At 35.5% G+C, this 22857-nt stretch overlaps 1 protein-coding gene across 3 annotated transcripts in view; it reads left to right on the top strand.

Moving 5' to 3' along the window:
* The window catches only part of FRYL (FRY-like), a 147240-nt gene that overhangs the window by 58468 nt on the left and 65915 nt on the right, over nucleotides 1–22857 (top strand). For 2 of the 3 annotated variants that reach the window (XM_010574500.1, XM_010574499.1), the window contains exons 6-23: nucleotides 1204–1283; nucleotides 1767–1847; nucleotides 2320–2488; nucleotides 3545–3637; nucleotides 6707–6805; nucleotides 8361–8462; nucleotides 11270–11314; nucleotides 14550–14653; nucleotides 15295–15403; nucleotides 16392–16478; nucleotides 17146–17317; nucleotides 17933–18065; nucleotides 18313–18420; nucleotides 19685–19922; nucleotides 20563–20748; nucleotides 20839–20925; nucleotides 21681–21949; nucleotides 22377–22572. In XM_010574500.1, coding sequence (XP_010572802.1) covers nucleotides 1204–1283; nucleotides 1767–1847; nucleotides 2320–2488; nucleotides 3545–3637; nucleotides 6707–6805; nucleotides 8361–8462; nucleotides 11270–11314; nucleotides 14550–14653; nucleotides 15295–15403; nucleotides 16392–16478; nucleotides 17146–17317; nucleotides 17933–18065; nucleotides 18313–18420; nucleotides 19685–19922; nucleotides 20563–20748; nucleotides 20839–20925; nucleotides 21681–21949; nucleotides 22377–22572 — 2358 coding nt within the window. The remainder of the gene's footprint in view (nucleotides 1–1203; nucleotides 1284–1766; nucleotides 1848–2319; nucleotides 2489–3544; nucleotides 3638–6706; nucleotides 6806–8360; nucleotides 8463–11269; nucleotides 11315–14549; nucleotides 14654–15294; nucleotides 15404–16391; nucleotides 16479–17145; nucleotides 17318–17932; nucleotides 18066–18312; nucleotides 18421–19684; nucleotides 19923–20562; nucleotides 20749–20838; nucleotides 20926–21680; nucleotides 21950–22376; nucleotides 22573–22857) is intronic. The other variant, XM_010574501.1, reaches the window with a different exon arrangement.

Here is a 22857-nt window from a genome sequence, read left to right as displayed (position 1 = left end):
TTTGGTCAATTTAATATTAAAAGTTACCTAAAGGAGCGTTTGTATGTTCTGCCTGTAACATGACTCTGCAATTAGGCAAAGCGCCGAAAGGATGGCTTTTTATCAATAAACATATTTACATTCACATTACATCCATCTTCCTGTCTTCCTGGGAGCCCTGTCATTGTTTAATTCTTAAAAACTGGTTTTAGAGGATGCAAAGGGTACGATACAGCCCTTTCTGTAATATGCCCAGAGCAACCAGAGAGAGGGTGATAGACATGACCTATGTAAGAACAAAAATCTTTTGCTTAAATGAGTACATATTACTCATTGTATGAATATGCATGTAAATAGCCAGTTCCAGTAACTGGAAGTTCTTGGACAAATAGCTTGCTTGATGAAGAAGAGTATGAAATTCTCAAGCAGCGTGTGCTTCATTTTCTGTAGATGAGACAGTAATCTTTTCTTCTAATGTATTTTAGTGAAAATCGTAATCACTCTTAAGCAGTAGTGTTTAATAGGGTTATTCTAGTCCCTACCTAAACTGCTTTGAAATTTGAAAGATACTATGACTTCATAATTATATATCGTGCTTTTTTTAAGATTACATTTGGTTTTTAAGCAAATGTTCTTTCTTTCTGAGAAAAGTGGTGATGTCAAAGAGAACTTCAGTAAAAAAGGGTCTTCTAATCAATGGTTGGTTTTTGTTTCTTACTAAATTGTTATTTATTGTTAGGAAGATTTTTATATGTTTGGGCTGCTTTCATCTGCAGAAAGTCTGAAATGGAGATGATGTCTCTTCTGCATTCTTATTTTTTGGTTTTGTCCTCCTTTATATCGAGATGAATTGCATTTTGAGGTTAAATCTGTGATAGTAACACCACACAAAAAGAAAGAGTGGAAGGATGCATAGTTAACCTAGTCTGATAAATTTTGATGACAAATCCATAGTGTTTACATTACTGTTGTTTATTTATTATGGATTTAATCCCTAAAAGCCAGTATGCAAAATACTTTAAGAGAATGCCAGTACAGGTTGTGTAAATGTTCATATATTGCAGAATTAACTTGATATCATATGTCAACAAAGGATGTGTCCTTTGACACTAGTAGGAGAGATTTCTACAGGGCATCTCACAGTACTGTTTATTTACTTCATTCATACCTACGTGTGTATTTACATGCATAGTTACATACATATAAATGATATCTGCATTTCAGATACCTGTTCATCCAGTGCCAGATCCTTTAGTACATGAAGTTCTAAACTTGGCTTTTAAGCACTTTAAACATAAGGAAGGGTAAGTTTCATTTGTGTACTTTAAAATATTTTGTGTGTATTACCAGCCTGTGCTTGATTGTTGTGATTGTTCTCCTTTGCCTCACATGTAACATGTTGGTGATAATACTGTAAATGAACACTGGTTGATATCTTTAAACTGAAAACATATCTTGAAAGAACACAGATGTGTTTGATATAATGCTAAGTTTATTTTGCTTAGAATATGCAGAATGATTTGCACAGCCAGCCAGAGTAAGAAAAGTCTTGAGTTTCGATAACTAGAGGTAAACTTCTTATGCAGAGTATGTCTCTTATGTTCACTCAATAAAACTACATCACTTTAAATGTTAATCCATGCATTTTATGTTTGACTTTCATTGTTTTTATGGTAACAATCTGCCTTTGCTATGGAACAAACTTTTTGTTTGTAATTGAGAACAGGCTTGGGGTTTAGAAGAACAAAGTTGTATTTAAAACTCCCCCCCCTTTTTTTTCTCTTCAGGTATTCAGGAACCAACACTGGGAATGTGCATATAATTGCAGACTTATATGCAGAAGTGACAGGGGTTCTTGCTCAATCAAAGTAAGTTCAGTCTCTGACTCTTCTGCATTTGGGGAAAAAATCACTCTAGACTTAAAGACTATTTAATATAGCAGCATTTATTAATGACCGCAGTAACTAATCCCTTAAGTGTCAAGTGTAGTTGAGTGTGTTCTGGCATGTCTGTCTCATGTTCCAGCACAATAAATTTGAACAAATCAAGAAATACTCTTTAGTATAATACTGAATTGCTTTGCTGTCAAGTTGTAGGTGCAGGGGAGGGAGGCCTGGTATCGGTCAATAGTGGTTGTTGAGTTATCGAGTATATTCTAATGTGCTGATCATCATAGGCACTCTATAACTAGATATAAAGTATCAGGGTTCATCTTACTTGTGTTTCTTTTACTGTAGGTGCTGTTATCACTAACAGACAAAAGAAATTGGTTCAAAATTATAGACAACATATAAAAGTAACTAAGAATGCAAATAATTGCCATCTATATTGCTTGTTCAGGTTTCAAGCTGTTAGGAAGAAGTTTGTCACTGAATTAAAAGAACTGCGACAAAAAGAGCAGAGTCCTCATGTAGTACAAAGTATCATCAGTTTGATTATGGGAATGAAGTTTTTTCGAGTAAAGATGTATCCCGTGGAGGATTTTGAAGCATCATTTCAGTTCATGCAGGTAAATGAATATTACAGAAAACTGAAATGAGTGTAATTTTGATCAAGTCATGAAGCTACAATGATGCTTGCTGTGATCAGTCGCTCATTCTACTTGTGTGTCGTCCTTCATCCTTTTCTGTTTAGTTTGTAAGTTCTCAGAGGTATGAATCATTTGTTTCTCTGCAGTTCGTGAGTACCTAGCATAATGAGAACTCATTCTCAGTTGTCTCAGTAATGTGGCAAACCTGTAATGTATGAATTTATTCGACTAAATGAAAATGGGTAGCAATCGAATAATTTTCTTTCTTTATGAAAGCAGTGGGTTAAAGAAAAAAGTTACTTGATATATCTTTTTTTAATAGCTGAGATGCCAAGAAACACTTTTGTTTAAAAAACACTACAGTTAATTTTCAGAGACTTAAAAATCTCTTTGTTTGCTGCTCTCGATTGTGGATTAAAAATTGTCCTAATGAATAACTTGCCCATTCCACATTAACTGAAGTTACTGCAACTTATTCATAAATTTCACTAGAGCTATTTAACAGCCATTGACATTGATCTCAATCCTGAAAAAAATGACACATACACAAGTGCTTTAGATTGTGTTCAGAGTGGTAAGTTTGGTGTGCAAACGTGTATGGAATATTTATTCCTCTGTAAAATTTTCTTTGCGTCAAGGTCATCTTGAAAATGAAAATGAGTATATAAAAAAATTATTTTTTAATCATTCAACAGAGATAAGTTTATTTTTTAAAACTTCAGAATAATCTGAAGAAAAATGTGCATATTTATATTCTTTTATATTCTGAGTACTCTTTATATTCTGAGTAGAAAGTAAATAGCTATCTGGTATTACAAATGTTCTTTCAATTTCTTTTTAATTGCTAGAAAAACAGGATTTAGAGTTTCTAATGTTTTGCAAAGTTGATATTCTCAAGGAATATCAAAATAATTTAAACACATCGCATGTTTTAAATTCAAACTGACAATTAGTGTGATGCTGCTAGTCGTTTTTATGGCATAACGACATTTGTCACCTTTTTTCTAAATATTTTTCTAATGCTTCCTTATTAAGGAATGTGCTCAGTACTTCCTGGAAGTAAAAGATAAAGATATAAAACATGCACTTGCTGGTTTGTTTGTGGAAATTCTTATCCCTGTGGCTGCTGTAAGTATTTTTTTTTTTTCTTCCTTGCTATTCTGATCACTTTCAATTAGGCTATCATTGTTAAAATTGCTTCCATTAATCATCACAATATTACATTTTTACAGATTCAAAAAGACTTATTAAGTAAATTACAAGCACCTACATAATCTTTTGAAGGGAAATGGGTCAGTGTGATTTCTGTATTTGCTAGTTCCCAGTCTTTTTTCAGAACTTCTTAAAACTGTCTATTTTCTAGGCCCTTTTATCACCAGACCACTGTGTAATCTTATGTTTGCTCTAAAAATTTGAAATTTCCTTGGTCTAATACTTGTTCACTCAAGGGTCCCATTGACTTTTCTTTATTAGCTGAAACCTGTTAAGTTCTTTCTAGAATAAACTGAGATATGTAACGTTTTTACAGTCTAATAGGGAGAGTGTGAACTCCTATGCAGGAAGGAAGAATATAGGTTTTAGCTAATTAAAAAAAAATTGTTCGTAGAGGTGAGTGTCCACTAGATGTAATCCTTCAAGTGGAAGAGCAGTCAATCATCTCCCATATGTGTCTTAAATCTAAAGCCAGAAATCTTACTCAGCAGCCATGAACAAGAAAAAACCTCGATATCATCACAGTGTTGGATGTACAGTGCCCATAATGCTGCTTGTGAGAATGCTTTCAGTCAGGACAGGTTCTCCCCCTTCATCCCAGGCTGCTTCGCTCAGTTGTGTAAAGCTTGGTCAACAAGTCAACGGGAAGTTACAGCAGCTCAGTGTACCTCAAGCTGACCATTTACCACAAGCTCAGGAAGTTCCATTGTAGTAGATGGATACTTGCTGTGATGGTTGTCTGAAATGATAGTTGTATTAGCAAATGCTAGGCCACAGTGTGTTCTGTGTGCTGTCCTGAAAAATGGCAGGTCATGGCTCCATGTTATGACTGATTATAGGGCCGTATCTTGCTATATATGGAGAACTGGGAGGTGTAGATCCCGTTTCGTAGAACGGCATCTACTAAGACTAGCAGGCTGGGTGGGGATCCCATCTAAGCAAGCTCGTAGGAAAAAAAAGAGAAATCTCTCTGCACTCTGCATTCTCTTTCAAACGATCTGCCTTGCCCTGAGCCATGGGGAAATGCTTCTCTCCCTTCACTGGTCTCAACCTTGGGCGTATGCGTTTTTTAAAATTAGAAGGGAGACAATCTTTCTTTTTAAGGCATGACCACAAAGAGGTGGTGTTAGTAGTAGCTGTTTATTGACTGAATTCTTGATCTTACCTGGCCATACTTACACTCTTTTAGAGAAGAATTTCTTGTCCTGTTAAAAAGTGAACACATTTGTCATTTTGAACTCCGTAGTTGGTTGGCAGTTGGAGTGGGCAGTGCATAGTGAAAGTACTGAGCATTTAGGTAAACACGAATATTAGTTTGCAAAATCGTAATTTAAATACAGTGAAAACTGCACGTACAGTAATGAGACAGAAACAGCATTTGGGAATTGGGACTATCCAGTGGTAACCATGGAGGCACGCACACTGGCTGTGCAGAGCACGTGTGTTGTTTTGTGGATCGCTTCCTACAAGCATAGCCTGAATCAGCGCTTTAAATGGTTGGTGAGGGGGGCTTGATATTTCCTTCTGACTCATTGAGTCTCTAATTGTTCCATACAAATGGAGCTTCTTAAATAGAAGCGGAGAGCCCCATCCCAGATTGAGATGCAGTTGAGAGGGTTAGTCATTCTCTTGGAAGATGCAAGATGCAAGTTTGAATCTTTTTGAAGCAGACGAAGGAATGAATCTAGATTTTTCTGTAACTTGGATACAGAAAATTGCTTAAGTGAGGAAGGTGTTGGGTTTTGGCATTGTGACCTCTTTACTGTCATTCTCCTGCTTAGTCATTCAGGCATTTTAAAAAATGTGGCCTGATTTGGACCCTGCAGGTATGACGCCTGACAGCATATTTTACAGTGGGGAAGTTAAGGCTGATCTGTAAGCCCAAGGTTATATCCCAAAGCAATGGTGTGGTGCTGGCCACAAATAATTTCTCATGTGGAGCTAGTGGGGTACTGATCAATTTATAGCTTAAGAATAGCAAAAGATAAATAATTTGAGGGTATGTAGGAAGTGATTTAAAACACAGCTACTTTCTCAGTTCTTTCTTTTTGGATTTGTACACAGATTACAGAGATATTACATACTATTTTTTATGCTTCCCCATCATGAATGTTTTCAGAGTGTTCTTAGCAAGGTGGACATGACATATCTTCTAATAACTCTGAATAATAAAAACTAACAAAAAATTACCTTATAGGGGAGTTACAAGTATAGAGGATCTCTTCCAGAAAAGCCAACCCCCTCTCCAACACTCCACCCGCCAATTTGATAAATAAAGCAGAAACAGTATTAAACAGTAGGTTGAGAATAATGTTTAAGTGGATCATCACAGGTATCCAGAGAGAAGCCTAAGAGACTAGCAGAGGTTTTTATAAAGAAGGTAGCTGCCTGGTTTGTGGAAGGAAGGCTGTTCTGTGTGTAAGGACAGAGTGGGTAAAAAAGGTGTAGGGCTCCGTGTTATCTGTTTCATTAATTCTGGAAGCTGAACAAAGACAACTTACGTGGTTAGTTGGCTGGTAACCCTGTGTATCATTTCCTAAGTTTTCAGTTTTCAGAACTGGTGAACTTAAAAGAAAAGGGGAACATTGAAGAGGGCAACAGTGAAAAAGTTATGGATATTATTTTTTTAAATATATGTAATTATGCTTATGAAGAGTTTCAGTGTAGTTTTTATTTGTTAGTTGATGGCAGATACTTTTTCTTCAAGTACAGAATACAGGCCATGTTCTTAAAATAGTGGGTTTTTTAATGGGTTTTGGGTTTGCTTTGTTGTGGGTTTGTTGGCTTGTTTTTAACTGTATGGTTGTAGTGTATGATATGATTTCTTTTGCTTCTGTTTATATTTAAGATAAGTACCCTTAAATACTAACCTAATGTGAGATTTAACTTTTGAATGTTCTTGAATTCATGGACATCTTAATGTATATTTAAATTGCCTTCTGTATAAAATTTTAAACCCATTTATGTGTGTATTTTTTTTAATAGGCTGTTAAAAATGAAGTGAATGTGCCATGTTTGAAAAATTTTGTGGAGATGCTTTATCAGACTACCTTTGAATTGAGTTCAAGAAAGAAGCATTCGCTGGTATTTTAAAGAAATATTTCAACTTCTCCATTTTGCTCATCTTAGACTTTTATGCTAGAACATTATATGAGGAAAAGCTAACAGCTGTATTAATTTAAATCTTAACTCCTCAGTTCAAGTATAATTAAATTCACAGTGTATGGGCATTTGCTCTAATTTTGATTTGTTTCTTTGTGCAAGATACATGCTCTGTTATCTCACTTGTGAGGTTGTCTTGAAATCAATGCTTGTTTCTGTTTATTTTAGTGGGTTTTAGCACAGAGTTATTTAACCTAACGTCTCTTCTAAAAAGAACTTGCATTCAGGGAATCTGTGTATTTAAATTATGTTTAATTAAAAGATAGAAGTGTCAGACAAGACTTTTCCAGCAAAATAGCAGCCTGTTAATAGCCCTGCTCTGCTTGTTTTCTCCTCTCCTCATATGCTTTGTTTTTCTTTTTCCAGTATTTTTTATTATCTCTTTCAGATATAAATATCTGTGGGTTTCTTTTCCCCTAAGACTGCATCTTAGTTTTTCCCCTAAAACTGCATCTTAGCAAGGATTTAAATCGCTTACTAATGCAGAATTTGGTAACTCTTGATGACCATGGCAGCCATGTTTCAAGTTGATTCACTTCACCTTGCTGGAAATGTAGACCTAAATTTTGAATCACAGTTGGCATATTCAGTAAATGCAAGTGAATTTAAAATTATGTTTTTCAGTAAATGCAAGTGAACTTAAAATTATGTATTCTCACTTTCATGTTAGAGATGAGCTTTACTTTCTGGTATTCTGAGCATATAAAGCATATGTCATTGTACATGGTTAAACTCCTTATGCAAGAATAACATAAAGTAGTTGATGTTAGTATTCACAATGTGATTTTATTTATGGAGTCAGAAACATGGTTACATCAAGATTACAGTTTGCCTATTCATCCTCATTCTTTAGTTTTGCTCCATAACAAGATAATCTGCAGTCAGATTTGGTATTAATGACCATTGTGTGTTCCGTTAAAGTATGTAGTGTTTAAACAAATCTTATGTTACTAAAGCAAAGCAAAGTCATGCTAGTCTGCATATTCACAGGCTTCATTAAATTGTGCTTCATTCCTTACTTAAAGTAGACCTTAAGTAGAAGTAACGTATCTGACAACCTAAAGTCTGCCTTGGTCTTTACTGAGCTGATGATGTTTCTCCTGAATATTCTTCTTAAAGGCAGTTCCCTCTCCCAGCATGTAGGACCCCTTGAATTGGATCATGTGGTTGCAGGGAAAGAGCAAATGTTGTATGAAGGGTGAGATCTGCTCTCAGTCTTTGCTTGAGATCAGACCTTGCTAGGAGATGAGCTTCACTGTGGTCCCACTGCCCCAGTCTTACACCATGAGCTCTTACAGCACGTAGGTTATACCCAGGACACTACGCCTGGCATGCGTGTCCTAGTGCAGGGGAAAGGCTGCCGTGCAATGCTAAAACTGTGAGACAAGAACCGACTGTGTGTCTCATTCTCAGTGTACAAAACTTGGGAGGTATGCAAAGAGCAATTTGATCAATTCTTTTTCCCCCCTACTCATAGGCTTTGTATCCATTGATCACCTGCCTGTTGTGTGTCAGTCAGAAACAGTTTTTTTTAAATAACTGGCACGTTTTCCTGCAGAACTGTTTGTCACATCTAAAGGTAAGAATCCTTTTCGATTCAGGAACTGTTGCAAATCAATAGCGTTTATTCCAATATGTTCTCGTCATGCCAAATAAGCAATGAATATTTGGCTGTTTAAAAGGACACTGTGAATTTTGGTTTTGTTTTGTTTTGTTTTTTTTAATTAAATGCCTTAAGTCTCCATTAGTATTAAACTTAGTAGTAAGTATTTGTGATGCTATGTAATGCTGGAAACGGATGTGGCTCACTTGGGGGCTATCGGTTTTATTGAGTAGAATCTGCAGGAGGAGTATCTGCTAATAAACGCTATTTATGCCAGAGAAAGTACAAACTGTGATTCTTCATGTGCAAATTATGTGTGAGAAAATAAGTAGAATGTATAGTAAGTGCAAAATTTCTTTCTCTTCTTCACTTTTTGAAGGAATAGAAAATGAATTGGGAGTCCAGAAAAGAGATAATATCTACAGCCTGTGATATATATTTTCCAAATAAAAATTACAGTGTCCCTTTAAATCATGGCTTCACTTGATAGCATTGTAAACATGAGTAGGTTCATAAAGAGATCGAGTTACTTAGAAATTAGGGATTTGTATTAGTGACTTTCCTGTAGCATTAATTGTTGTACATGCTCTTTCCTTAATTTCGATTAACATAGTTCATGATTTTGCCTAGTGTATTGATTTTGATAATTTTAATAAATTATTTGATCCACCTTCACAATATTCATTCTAGTTAAGTATGAGTGACAATTGCGAAGCTTATTAGTAAAATACGTAAACCAGCATGAAATCAAAAGGAAACAGGTTTAGCTGCTTGGATTGGTTTTTAAGGGTCATTTTGTTTTCATGACATCTTTCACACTTTTCTGTTGCTTGTTGGGTTTTTGTATATTTTTCATCTAACATTGCAGTTCTTTTGCAATATTTGCCTTGATTTTTGTTTTGTTGTTTATTTTGCTTATGGAGGCTGCTTTGGCTTTTGTTTTTAAAGCTTTAAAACAATTCTTACAGTCTAGGAGTTGCGTTTTTCTGGCATAATGTCCATTGCTGATAATGGACGTATTAAAACTATAAATGCCAGTAAGTTTAACTGGTAGTTGCTGAGCATGCATTTTATATTTTACTTAGTTCTGTTAACCACTAACAGCTTAACACGTTTACTGTAAGGCTCTATTCAGCAGAAATCCTACATATGAATTTCTGCAATTCAGAATTTGCAGTTTTATGATGCTGTGCCATCAGTGAGATATTTAGGATATTTTATGGTTTGGTTTAATTTGACCCACTGAATACTATTGTTTTTTTGGGTGCCTACCTTATTCAGAAACTTTGTTGAGTTTAATCTTGAGAAATACACCCTGACTGTCCTAATGTGTCTTATGAATTACTGTGTTCCTTTGTTTCTGAAGCTAATTAAATGCATGCACTCTGTAATAAGTAATCTCATTAATTTATAAATCTGAGTTCACAGCAGTTTAGTCTTAGATTTCCCCTTCCGCATTTTTATTTCCTGATTTCCTAATGACTAAAGTTATTTTATTTGCAGTTACCTAAATATGTAAAATGCAATAAGGATTCCACATCCATTGTCTCCAGTGTCTTTGTTATTTAATAAAGTAATTTTGAGAGTTACTGGAAGATACTTGAGAGTACTGAAAAGGTTTATCCACCCCTACTGTATTAGTTAAAATTAACAAACTAATGTTTGAAAGAACGACAACACTGAGACTGTCGCAGGGATATTCTATGAAAAGTACAGGCCCATTAGTAAGTTGCCAAGAGGTAATGTAGGTCATGGATTTATGGTGCTCATTTTATTCCCTGGTGACTGCCCAGTGCAAATTCTTACCTAGCAATGAACACTGTATGGTCGCACTTTGGTGACAGAAATAAGTAATTTCCCATTTGCTGTGTTGTGAAAGCTCACATCTCTGCAGTTGCCCCATAGTACCTGATGCATAGTATATTCATACCTTGCCTTACCCTGCAGTATTTCTGTGCTACGTTCTACTTGATAATGTTCCTGAGAGCGCGCTGAATCCTAATCCAGTACTAGCAATATTTATTGCCCCTGTAAACTCTTTGTACTGGGTTTCAGTGCACACGACCTTCACTTATCCTCAAAGCAGGCTTATTGTATGGGGAAAACATCCTAGCCTTGCTGAAAGGAGGAAGCTTAGGGGACTGGACTGATGCAAATAGCAGATAAGTGAGTTGTAAGTGTCAGTTTAGACCAGGAGTGTACCAACGGGTGTTTCTTGGTATACGTATAGCTGGCCTTGTCCCACAAAGCGGTTGGGATGCTGTTTCAGCATTGAGCCCAGCAGGGCATTTCTTTACACACTGTAGTGTAAGCAAAATTCTGAATTTATTCAGCAGGCAATAACACTGGGTCAGTATTGTGAAACGTTTTGCTTACTTTTTGACTACTATTTAGATAGACTAATTCTAGCAGGTTTGTCAGAAAGCAGATAGATTCTTGGATGAAGCTGAGTTGTTGTGGTATCCTTACCACCCCTTCTGGGGAGAGGAAGGAACATTTAAGCAAGCTGCTGAAATGAGAGAGGAAAGTGTCTATCATTCTGTACCACTGTTGGGTGGAAAAGAATATATTTTTTTTTCACAGTTTAACTTCAGTGTCTGTTGCCACAAAACCTTGAAAGTTGGAGGAACGTTTTCTGCCGCTGTAGCAAAACCTGTATTTCTACTGAATAGAGTCCTTACTAGACAGCTATCTGTTGTTTTTGTGCTTTTTTTCATCTAACATGCATGTGCCTTCCATTCTCATGTTTGTTATGTTTTGCTGTCTCACATTGCTTTATTTAGATGCCATCTAACAACAGTATCAGAAAACAAATAGAAACACTGCAGGTGAGTTAATATGTTGTTATAACTCAGTGAAACATTGCTTTGTCTCATGTAAATACTTTGTTTGGGTTTTTTATGTTAATTGTTGTGTTTTGTGCTTTCTTTTTGTAAAATTGCTGTTAGTACTGTTCAGAAGCAGCAGGACTAAGAGTAGCTAATTTCAAAGATCTCTTTTTCTTGCCAGGGAGTAGAGGAAAAAGATCAGAAAATTATCTAATACCAGTTGTTCCTTGGGGGTGAAAATGTGGCTTTATGAGACTGAGTATCAATATCATAGCTGGTTTCCCTCAACAGCAGTGCATGTTTCCACTGGTTCAGATGTATGGTTTTTTCTGTTAATTCATTTCAAAAAGTGTCTTGCATGCGAGCAAACTTGAAAAAGTTTTCACAATAAAAAAATGTGAAACTGATTTACTGTAACAACTTGCAGTGCACTAACTTGAAAGACTTTTACACTGTTGGTTTTGCAGGTTTTAAAAAGTAGAAATTGTTTTAGTTCAGAACAGAAGAAAAGTTTAACATCAGTATTAAAAAGTACTTTCTTCAGTAAGTGACTACATTTGACTAACATGGAAAAAATGCTGTTTTGTTTCTTGCCTTCATTGAGATATGTTTCATTGACTCATCTTAATGTGTCATGTAAGACCACTGTGGATTTGCTCTTACTTTTTTGGTTTTGTAACAGAGATACAGTTCTTGACAGCTTATTCCATAGTCTGCTGATAGAATTTATGTTAAAAGTTTTAGGATTTTAAACAAAACTACATTTGGAAAAAAAAAAATCCCAGATAGAGCGCTTTAAAATCTAACAGGCATCAGCTAAAAGACTGATATTCAGCCAGGCTGGTGAATTACATAGCCATATATACTGTATTCTAGTCGGAGTAATCTCAAAGAGAAAAGGAGATACTGACATATTAACACCAAGTATACAAGAAGTGTGCCATAAATTAGACCCCAAAAGCCATTTTCTTCTAGCATATTTGTTTAGTTCTGAGTTGTAGGAAGAGATAATGAAAATTTCCAGTGCTTAAGAAATTAAAAGTACTGCTGTATTTATTTTGTAACCCTTTTTGAAAGGTGAATGCCTCCTTATACTTTTTTTTTTTTTTTTAACAAAGAAGCAAACTTCGTCATAACTAATCAGGAGTAGCTATATACGTCCTATACAGAGGGAATGTTGTTAACACATTGTAAAATTTCTGCTACCTATACCATTTTTTTTATTAGATGTTTGAAAGCCTATAGTAAATTTTTTGTTTTCTTCTGGACCTGTAAATTAAGCTCCCCTTTGAAATATCAGAAATAAGAAAATTGAAGTATTACTCAGTTCTAGACACTGCATTTCAGATAGACTTTGATAACGCGTGTACCAATGAATTCACTAGCCTACTTTCTACATCAAGAACTGTTGGCCTGTAGATTAAATGAGGAATAATACCATGGGGTTTTGCTGTTTAAAATCAAAGCTATCACAGTCTCACCCTCTCATACAATTATGAGTGTTTCCTTCTTCCTCACAGTAGCACTGCTGGTAAATTAACTGGACAGTGGGACAGTTACTGTCTAAATACTAACCAGGGACAGGTGTAACTTCTTACTAGTTAGATTTTGTCCAGATCACCTTCCTGAATTTACCCACTGCCTAGTTGCAGGTGTGCTAATTCAGAGGCGATGGCAGGAGCACATTGATGAGTGTGAAGGGAAAGTAGAACAGCACTCTACAACAGTCTGTCACTGATGTAGACTGGGTTAAGTTATTCCCTCTAATTTCTGATAAACAGTCATGCATGTTATTTGTCTGTGAAGTACCACTTTTGCCTCTAGTGATTTTGTGATAGGCTTTTAGCCTTTCTTAAAGTAAGCTGCTGCCAGAACCAATTGTCCTGACCCACCCACGTTAAAGCTATCCAAATTACTCTCCTTTGTATAGTCCATTGCACAGACATGGCCATGAAATTACTTGGATCAATTTACTGGTGTGAGTTGGACTTTCTTACTGCTAGAGTCAATGCAAAGGGAGCAGTGAGATTGGAGAGGAAGGAACCTAGGATGAGACCATCTCTTTTTGAACAGTGTGGTCTTAGATCCACTTACACCCTTTGTGAAATTGCGCTCCCTTTGTCCTGGGAGGGCAAAGTAGTCTGCTATTCTGACTTACTGGCTTGTGGTAGAGGCCACAAAATGTGAAATGGCTTAGGTTCAAGCGTTATATAGATACGTCTTGAAGCAGAAAGACTTCACTGAAGATGGGGAAGGTGTGTTTTGGGGGTTCTTCTGTTGGTTTTGTTTGGGTGGGGGGTGGGGTTGGGGGGGGTGTTGTTTGGGTTTTTTTAACTGAGAGAATGCCTAGAAGGATGACAACTGGGAATCATTTATTCTGTTCATAAGCTCATACTTATGGCCAATTCCAAGAATCTCACTCGACACTTCAAGATTATAAATACACCAAGAATCCCTAGTTGGAAAAGGGGTTGCTGGAGTTGGTACAAAGGATGATAGTTACGTACTGTTTTACACAGTTTAAGAGCTAGGAGGAGCAAAGCAGCTTTAAGAAAAAAAAATAATTGTTTTTCATACAGTGCATAATTTAAACTAAAATATGCCACAAGATTTTATATTAATTCAAGAAAAAGCTAGTTTAATTGTTACAGTAAAAATCCACTGGAAGTGAGTAAACACTAACACAGCCCACAGAAAATGGCTAAGTTGGGTGAAGCCTGGAGTGCACACTCAGAGAAGCATCTTTGTGTGCCTGCCCTGTTTTGCATTCTTTTCTTCTGCACCTGCTACTGTCTGCTGTCATAAACTGAATGATGGACTTAGACTTCGTGCCTGATCCAAAGCAGCTACTCCAATATTTTAGACAAACTATAAGTTAGTTTGCTTTAGAGTAGGTATTAGTTACAGTGGCTTTCTGAGAAAAGTTCTTGGAAGCAATACACTCTTGGTGTTAATCTCAAGAGGAATATCTGCTTTTCAGTTACTCCTCTGCTCTCAGAGTGAAAGCCATGTAAAATAATCTGGAATTACTAGTTAAATATTCAGGTAGTATTGAAAATATGCAATGCAGGGTTGTTTTTATGAAAACATATTAAAACTTGTAGTCAGTATTAAACACAGCAGTTTTCATTGTTAAAAAAAATTGAAAATATTCTTAAAAGTCAAAAGTGTAATAATAGAATTTTTCTGAGTGTCTCACAGGCAACAGTAACTGGATTTTTCATTTATTTTACAGAATAAAGATCCCAAAATGTCTCGAGTTGCACTGGAATCTTTGTATAGGTTATTGTGGGTTTATGTTATTAGAATAAAATGTGAAAGCAACACTGTAACTCAAAGGTAAGTTCATTATGTAAAGGATTTTCAACTATTGATTGCTGGGGTTTTTTCCCCCCCTAGTGATATCAGAAGAGATCTTGAAGCCAGCTCAGGAATGGTCTAGTCAGGTGAACAGGGGAACAAAGACTTCATCTTAATAGAGGAAACCAAAAGAACTTGATTACTTTGAGGAGGAGAAGGAATAGAGTCTATGATAGTCTTTGCGGGGATATGCAGGCATAGAAGAGGGCGGAGAGATAAGAAGCAGGATATTTATTAAAGTTAAAAGGCACTAGTGGTACCAGAACAAGTAGGGTATGAAGTAGCTATCACTAAGTATGGGCTGGAAATGAAAAGGTTTTCTTTATAAATTAGCATCATGACAATTTGGAATAGCCATTCAGATTTTGCCCCTCCTCCTGACTATTACTAACTAGTTTAAAGCAAGATCTTATTCACTTTTTAAATGAACCCATGATGCTGTTGCCTCTGGCAGTAGAGGGCTGTACTCTCTGTAGGTAGTCCTACCTGTCATATGCTTCTGTACTGTTTAGTAGTAACCCCCCACACTCTTCCAGATTTGAGCTGTAACATCTATGCTATTATAAAAAGTTCTTTTTTTGAAGGTTTTTTTATCTCTCTCTGTTTCTAAATTCTTGTAGCCGTCTCATGAGCATCGTATCAGCACTTTTTCCAAAAGGATCACGTAGTGTGGTCCCACGAGACACACCTCTGAATATATTTGTGAAGATTATTCAGTTCATTGCTCAGGTAAGAATACGTCTAGGTAGAGCTATAAGAATAGGATGAACATTATTTCCAAGAAATGTAAATTTAAGGTTAGTTTTTGAAATATTTGCACTGAATTAATGGTCTTGTATCTTGAGTAGAATTTCCCCAAATATGTATAGCAAATGAAATGACTCGTTCTGTTTCTACTAGTGGCAAAATTAATTTACCTAAACTTCAATAACTGTTGTGTATGAACATTGTGATGATTACTATTTACATTTGTATTGCATTGTTGTGGGGGGTTGTATATATATGTATATGAAAAATATAATATAATTAGTATATTCCATTATAATATTTTTGTAAGGGGCAAAGCATTCAAACAGTAATATCCACTTATATTTAGCCTGGAGACTAGCCTCTGTAGACAGAAAAAATATGCAATGCATGCAGTGTGTGTAGTTAGCATTGCATTATGATTTATATTATTCTAGGTGCTTCTGTTGTCCTAATATCAAAATGCAGGATATGATCTCACAAGATAAACTCTCATTCATCTATAATCTTATAGATTAGAGACATGTTTTCCTGTCTTACAGATAGCTTGTCTGTGTTTCAGCTTCCAGAATTATTTGCCCCTGGTCATACAGGGATGAGGCAGGACACACAGCCCTTCACTGATACATATTTGTTTCCTAGGGCTCCTCTTTTTATTACTAATATTCAGTTATCTAAAACAATTCAGCTCGTTTGTTGAAATGTGTTTGACCTGAGCAGAACTATCTGGGAATTTTTTTAAGAGAAATGGTTCAACCATATCAGGGGATAAGCTGTGTTGAATCGTACTATATTTAAAAAAGAACATTAAGTCATAAGAACAAACAGGAAAAAATGAATATTTTTTTAAAACTTTTTTGTTTTTTTAAACTTTTAAGACATGATACCCAGCACCTATGCAAAGCCAAGAAATTAAACTATGCATTTTACCAGAAAAGAGATGATCATATCAATCCATTTTCCTTTATAGGAACGTTTGGATTTCGCAATGAAAGAAATAATATTTGATCTTCTTAGTGTTGGAAAATCACCTAAAACCTTCACTATTAATCCAGAGGTAAAAAAAGCTCATTACTTGCATGCAGTGAGAACAGGGCATTGGGGGATTTTGTGGGGGAAAGTGGTTAACTATTTTGGAGCCAGGATGAAAGCAGATTAATGAATATCTGAAGGGGCGTTCTGCTAAAACGAAAGAAGTAATTTTAGTCATGCACAATTGCTGTTTTATTTCCACTGAGTAAGCTAGCAGCGTACTACAGTTCAGACTCATTTCAACAATAATTTCAGTAAGTATGTGTGAATTTTTGTTACAGTATAACTGTAAAGCCTTTTTTCAGGGAAGCTGTACCTAGCTTTTAAGGTTCAAGACCCAGTCTAACAGATGAGATGTTTAAGCAATGTCTGTCTTCAGTATGTCATTCTCGACATTCATATTAAGTCCTTTAGTGCTCTGTACTATAAAACATTTGGTATATTAGCCTGTGCCAATTCAGTTAACTGGAATAAGAGTTGTGGGAAGGCACTGAAGGCTTAAACTTGATTCTTGTTACTTTCATTACCTTAATATGTAACATTAAAATAATGCCTGTCCTACTGGAACCATGCCGCTGTCTGTTTAAAAGAGAGACAAAATGCAATTTGTGTTTTGCCTTATCTCTGTTACTTTAATATTACAATGTCTTCTGTTTTCTCTTTCCTTTTTCTTCTCTTTTTTGCTCTTGAAGAGGATGAATATCGGCCTCAGAGTCTTCCTTGTCATAGCAGATAGCTTGCAGCAGAAGGATGGTGAACCACCAATGCCAACAACAGGAGTTGTTCTTCCCTCAGGAAATACTCTGCGTGTGAAGAAAATTTTTCTGAATAAAACGCTGACAGATGAGGAAGCAAAAGTTATAGGTATGTTGTATTCTTTTGTGAGTTGGCAGTGTGTTTTAACAGAATTGCTTTGATTCTTTATAGAGAGGGCTGCTAGACAATATTGACCTTCTGGTGTCTGAGACCAAATCCATGGCTTTTTTTGAAGTGTTTGCGCTGCCAAATTAGCACAAAGAAGCCTGAATGCAATTAGTGTGGTAAATAGCATGGCAATTTTTGTTCTCTTGATGTTACTCTAGAACGTTCCAAACGTCCCACAGCTGAAGTGGAGTAAGACAATTTTGACCACTGTGCTCTATTGGTCTTCTGTGGATGAGCTAGGCATCTCTAAAGGACTGTTTCAACATGTTCAAAATTTAAACAAGAATTAAAATGCTCAGAATTGAGAAAACAGAGAAGCAACTAACGGTTTCTTCCCTGTTTATGTTCTTTCTGAAGGAAACTTATACTTTCGTGTAATACCTCCCAGTACTTATTTAACATGCATTTCTTTTGACACTTAAAGTGTGTTTCATGTAATCTTTGGTACAAGAAGAAATTTGTCCGAAGCTGAATCAGTGGCAAATATTTTAATAAAAATGTGAAAATTAAATGAGAACAACTGAAAGAGGTGATTGGAACTCTTTGGCTTTTCAGGAATGTCCATCTACTACCCTCAAGTCAGAAAAGCACTAGATAGCATTCTTAGGCATTTGGACAAAGAAGTTGGAAGGCCCATGTGCATGACTAGTGTGCAGATGTCCAATAAAGAACCTGAAGACATGATTACGTATGTACTGAATTACAATATTTTACTGTCACAGTTATGTCATACTATTTTTATGATGTAATGTTGCAGATGCCATCATTAATGTACTACAATTGTTGGCTTCTTACTTGACTATTAAATGAATGCTAATTTCATTAATGACTGAAGTTTTTGATAGCTCCGTAGTTTTGACATGAAATTGAAAATATTTGTGGTGTACTGAAGGAGATTTTCCTGTTGTTTTCTTGGTTATGAACTGTTTTTGTAGGGGTGAGAGAAAACCTAAGATAGATTTGTTCAGAACCTGTATTGCTGCTATCCCAAGACTGATTCCAGATGGCATGAGCAGGACTGACCTCATTGAATTGCTTGCAAGGTAAGGGAGATAAAATTCTGCTCTTAGTGGATGTTCCTTTTTAAATCTGTGTGTGTAAGAGTTTGTCAGTGCACTATGTAGTGTGAGTCCACTGCATACAGAATCCATTCTTCCTATTCCTGCTTACCTTCTGCAGTTGTTCAAGTGTTACTGGCCAGAATAGCAGGAGGTGAATTTATCCTGAAGATCTTGCACTTATTTTTAGAGAGAATTTTCTTGAAAAGTAGGAATTTATTTCTGTTGCTTTGTTTTTTGAACTTGTTCTTATCTTTTTGTTACTATTATCATACTTTTTTCCTCTTTTATCTTTTCTTTTTTTTTTTCTTCCTATTGCTAATACTGTAAATTATCATAAAGTCATTCGTGTTTGACATTACCAAAATGTGAGACAGGCATTTATGGGAAACTTTTTTTTCCTTGTTCTCTTCTAATCCTGCTTCCTTTTTCCAGTTTTTTGATCCAATACTACCCATATTTATCCATCCCTATGGGTAAACTGAGCATTCAGTGAGAATGTATAGTTGTGGTATATGCAGACAGTCTTTACATATTACTAGAGTGATAAACCTTCCTCCTTTTAATTTTTTTATTTTTAATACAAGAATGGTGTTGGTGCAGAAATATAGTATAGCTTTTAGCTTTGAAATTCATTTGCATATAATGTGTTGAGTTACATATATTAAAAAGTTAGTAATAATGTGAAAGAATAAGATTTTTCTAACACTTTTTCTTCAGTGTCAAAAATCACATAAAAGACATAAAGTATTAAGTAATAATGCAGTACTGGGCAAGTTTCATCTACCATAGTGGGCTGAGACATATTTTTAAGTATATATGCAAAGGGGGTTTTTGCAAGTTTTTTCTCATATCCAAAGTAAAGCTGCTTTATCTGCAATAATAATCTGTTGTTTTCAATTTTTATTTGAAGAAAATAACCTGTACATCACAGCGTGCCTACGTACTGAGCTCTAAGGTGGTTGCTCAGATGCATGCAAAGATGTGCCTATATGAAATACTTGACAATGTCTCTTGAAAATTATTTGTTTATACTAAGTTTTGTGAAGTCTTGCATTATTTTGCTATAGTATTAGCACCTTCAATTAGTAGCCAGTTTCAGATGTATTCAGTGCAGAAAATGCATCTATGTGGAAGTATTCCACATTATACAGTAAAGAAAGAAGAGTTAACACCAAAGTTTAATTTATGAAGGCTGGTTAAGACTATGCCAATCTGGGGTGATGATACCGCTATTTTTTCTAAACAGGCTGACAATTCATATGGATGAAGAACTTCGTGCCTTGGCTTTCAATACTCTCCAAGCATTAATGCTTGATTTTCCAGATTGGCGGGAAGATGTTCTTTCAGGATTTGTATATTTTATTGTGCGTGAAGTGACTGACATCCACCCAACGCTTCTTGACAATGCAGTAAAAATGTTAGTGCAGCTCATAAATCAGTGGAAACAAGCAGCCCAAATGCACAATAAAACCCAAGATTCTCAGGTATTTCTAAATAAGGTCCTTTGATGTTAACACGTGGTTTGAATGCACATGCAGTTCTATTAGTAGCTTTTATTTTTTTGTTAAGTAATAAAAATTCAGCTTACTTTCTTACAGTGCTTGAAGATTTTTAGACCTATTATTTTAAATCAGTATTTTTGCCAAAAAATTACTTTAATATTACCAAGTATTACCGAAACACTAATTCATGGCCACATCTTTGCTTACATCAAAAGTCATCATCTGTAACTGGAAATAAATTAAGTAGGAATGGTAAGACAGTAGAACTAGAAAGAAACATCATTTTTACTAGCAAACAGAAAGTGTTCAAATAATTTAATTTTTTACAGTTCTATATGTAAGAGTATTACCTATTTATTTTTAATTTTGCTCTCACTGCATCATTCTAATGAGAAAGTGAAATAAGAAAGACTTTCTTGTGTATTTGTTTGGACTGAATTCAGAGAGATACCAAAAAAACCAAAGTAGCTGATATTATGCCATTCTCATAATGCAAAATTTGACTAGTAGCCAAAGATCTAAATACCTTATGATCTATACTGCCATTGCTAATAATGGAACTATAGCTTGATTGTGTTTACTTTTTTCTTAATTTTCTTAAATTCTGTGATCTTTTTCTTAGCGTGGTGTATCCAATGGGGCTGCCCATACCCTTCCTCTGGAGAGGACCCTTTATTCCAGTGTATTTCACGTGGTGGAAGGCTTTGCTTTGGTTATCCTTTGCAGCACAAGGCCTGCCACCAGGAGATTAGCTGTCAGTGTTCTCAGAGAAATAAGGGCCTTGTTCACACTTCTAGAAATTTCTAAGGTAAGAGTTGATGACCCATTCTTGTGACTGCTTAATGAAAGTGCTTTTATCTTGGCTTTCTTTGAGCTTTTTGTGTTTTGTCTTTTGTAGAGTGATGATGAATTGGCTATAGATGTAATGGACAGACAAAGTGCTACTATCCTGGAGAGTTTCATACATCTCACTGGGGCTGACCAGGTAGGAGAGTTTTTATGTTAAATTGGATGTAAGATGAGGTAATTCTGCAAAATTGTCCCAAATAAATTGTATATATGTTAAATAATCGTGTCACTATGATCATGCAAACTTTATCAGCAATTTATCACCTTAAAAACCCAACCAACCAAACGAAAATCCTCAAAAAACTTGAGGAGTGTTGCGAGGCTGACACTGCCATTGTATGCTTTCTGATCAACAAGTGTGTCATTATGTCCACCATATACACACAGCCAGCTGTATCTATATCTTGCTCATAGATTAGAATTTCTCTGAAGCAAAGACCACTGCCTTTTTCTGCAGCAATACAATGTCTTATTCATGATGAAAGCTATAACTATCAGTGAATAACAATTGAATTCCATATTTATATATTTATCGTTAACTCTTAAGTATCAGGGAAAAGCTTTTCTGATTTTAGGTTTAGCAAGCAAGTTGGAATTCAGTAGTAAGGTTTTTAGAGTCCAGAATCTTTGGGAAGAACTAAGTCATCATGAGTGAAAAGGCCTTTTTCTAGAAGTTACTATTTCCTAATATCCAGTTCCTTCCCAAACAGCATGTTTATATAACTGTCCACATTAGGAACTTGTGTAAAAAACCCATAAATTAAGTAATGTGTTTTATCTATTCCAAATGTGGTTTTGACACTGATACTTAGATATTTAACAATGAAGAAATTGTTACTTAATATACATGGTTATTAAATATTGCTTTGTTCTCTTTTTTTATGCACACAGACTACTTTACTGTACTGTCCCAGTTCAATAGATTTACAAACTCTGGCTGACTGGAATTCTTCCCCAATCAGCCACCAGTTTGATGTGGTCAGTCCATCACATATATGGATATTTGCACATGTGACTCAAGGCCAAGATCCATGGATTATAAGCCTCTCAAGTTTTATGAAACAGGAAAATCTTCCAAAACACTGCCCAACAGCTGTAAGCTATGCTTGGACATTTGCTTACACCAGACTCCAACTGCTGTCTCCACAAGTGGATATCAAGTAAGTTAATTTCTAATGTAAATACAATAAATTATATTGAGTATTCTTTCAAGATTTATCATCATTGTAATGTCATTATGTTTCAGTGAGGTGACATATGGACTGATAATGTTTTCTGTGGATTTAATTCAGCTTTATGTAACAATAAATTAAAGCAGTTCTATCTGGAAAAAAAGTTTTCTACTCTAAAAATTAATTAATTCATGCCTTTGGCCATATCATAGTTAAACAGATTTGACTATAAAAACATATATTATTCATGTACAGGTCTATTCTGAACAATTTCTTCAGCTTACCATGTAAACAATTTTGGAAGCAATGGCATATACATATTTGAAAATATAAATTCAGTAGAAAAGCAAAGTGAAATCTGGTAAGCTTCATTTACTATACTGAGGTTTTGTTTTTTTCATTTTATTTTTAATAGCAGCCCTATCAATGCAAAGAAAGTGAATACTACTACAAGCAGTGACTCCTATATTGGGCTCTGGAGAAACTACCTGATTCTTTGCTGCAGTGCAGCATCTTCTTCAAACTCCTCCACCTCCACAGGCTCTGTGAGATGTTCCCCTCCTGAGACGCTGGCGTCTACTCCTGACAGTGGTTATAGCATTGATTCAAGAGTAGGTTCTTCTTACTGTAAATAAGTCTACATGTTATTGAAAGTAGAAACACCTGAGGCTTATAGTAACTATCATGATTTTCAGAAACTGGTGTAATTTGTCTGAAAACATGTTTTAGTACACATTTCTCATTTGTTTAGGATAGTGTTTCAGTTTGCTTCTCCCAATCCGTGTTGCAGAGGCTTTTCTGCTTATGTTTTGTAACCCAATCTCAAAGTCTTACCTAGAGTTAATGAGGAAATGTTTTGTTTTCCGTTAAGGATTGGGGGGGGGGGGGTTGGTTTG

The sequence above is a fragment of the Haliaeetus leucocephalus genome, unplaced genomic scaffold (genome assembly GCF_000737465.1).
Source record: "Haliaeetus leucocephalus isolate CR32 unplaced genomic scaffold, Haliaeetus_leucocephalus-4.0 Scaffold439, whole genome shotgun sequence".
Lineage (NCBI taxonomy): Eukaryota > Metazoa > Chordata > Aves > Accipitriformes > Accipitridae > Haliaeetus > Haliaeetus leucocephalus.
This window is presented reverse-complemented; position numbering and strand designations above follow the sequence as displayed.